Here is a 1,588-nt window from a genome sequence, read left to right on the forward strand (position 1 = left end):
TCAAACCTTCAGCTTTAGACCTGCTGTGTGGCACATAACACCCTCAAACGTATCCTCAATCATCGCAGCACAATAACTGGCAACTGAATATGTTATATCAGGATTTATATCTTGGAGCAGTAAAGTGATATACAATTTGCCCTGCGTGTCCTGGAAATTTGTGTATTATTGGCAGCATAAACCTAGCACGTATGTTTGTGTAATACCGGCAGTGGAGAAAAACATGTTCAGTTGTTCCAGAGCCACAGGGCCATTTTCTCTCCTCATAAGGTGTCTTCCTGAAATGGCCTTCCTGGATGGCTGAAAGGAGAGCCTGGCAATGAGCCAGAGTAAAAGCTCTTTGATGTTTTGATATTTCAAGATTAGTTAAATATGCCATTGGGGAGGTGATGTACCTACTGATTTCACTCATGATGAATTTTGGGGACATGGCTAGATCTGACTGACATTCTATATCAATCATACACTGCTTTATTGTTTCTTTGGTCTGTTCATGCCAAGTAAAAACTGTGGGGTAAGACCTAGAGTTAGCATTTTGTCTACCACTGCTTGTTTTCATGTCATTTGAAAGTCGTCCTTTATAATTGGGGGGGGGGCAAGGTCACGTGGGTCAAAGGATAGTGTAAGCCAGAAGTTAAGTGTGACCATCCATGCCCTAGCCATCAATGTACCATGAGAGGTGTGGTGCACACTATTATAATTCAACTATGCCTAAAAGAAAGGTTGCAACCAAAGTTGAGTTAAAGGAGCCACTGAGACGATTGGCTAGATTAGCTGCTAAATCTGCCCCCCTCCCTGCCCAACCTCAACCAGAGCCAAAGCCCCTAAAAGCAGCACCAAAGAAAGAAAAAGGAGCAATTGGTAAGAAAGAGGACAGAAAGGTAGCAAAAGGATGGAAAGGACTGAAAGGAAAAGGTGGAACCAAGCAAGAAGGTGCTAAAGAAGAAAACCACCCTGAGAAGAGAGATACTAATACTAATGAGGCACCAGATGCTGAAGTGTCCGACGACAAAAAAGCCAAGTCGAAGTAGCAAATTTAAATGGTTATCCCCAGTTATTCTGTACATGGGTGTGGTTTGCTTGAAACCCAGGAGAGAGTCTCACTCCTGCCTCTATCATTCAGGCTCATTGGACATCACCCAAGTAGGCTGACCAACAGCAAGGGGTCCACTTTTCCCTCAATTTTCAGCTGAGAAAGGGTAACTGCATCTTGATAATTACATTCTCGTCTCTAATTAAAAAACCCTCCACGCTGTGATGCCAACCATGCACTTGACAGTGATTAAGATCCTCTTATTCTATCACCCGTTTTGTTTTGCTAGCTGTAATTATTGCCCTGCCATGACCTTTTGTTTAATCTGACCATCAGCCAAGATATTACTGGGTCAGGGGTAGCCACACTACCACATCACTCTGGCAAAAGATGAGCCTCTTGTCAATTTCCATAAACAAGACTCTGTTATATACAACATGAGAGTACGTCGGCTCCCTCAGCCTGAAGCGAGATGAGCACCACACCTCATAGTCGCCTTTTGACTGAACTTAACTGCCCAGGGGTCCTTTACCTTTACTTTTTAGGTAAAGGTAA

At 43.4% G+C, this 1,588-nt stretch overlaps 1 protein-coding gene across 1 annotated transcript; it reads left to right on the forward strand.

The window, feature by feature from the left end:
• Positions 1-707: 707 nt before the first annotated feature.
• Positions 708-1,031, forward strand: LOC148683536 (non-histone chromosomal protein HMG-14A-like). Its single transcript, XM_088658134.1, has one exon. It carries the CDS (start codon positions 708-710, stop codon positions 1,029-1,031), a length of 324 nt encoding a protein of 107 aa, XP_088514260.1.
• Positions 1,032-1,588: the final 557 nt, after the last annotated feature.

The sequence above is a fragment of the Zootoca vivipara genome, chromosome 14 (assembly GCF_965207765.1).
Source record: "Zootoca vivipara chromosome 14, rZooViv2.hap1.1, whole genome shotgun sequence".
NCBI lineage: Eukaryota > Metazoa > Chordata > Lepidosauria > Squamata > Lacertidae > Zootoca > Zootoca vivipara.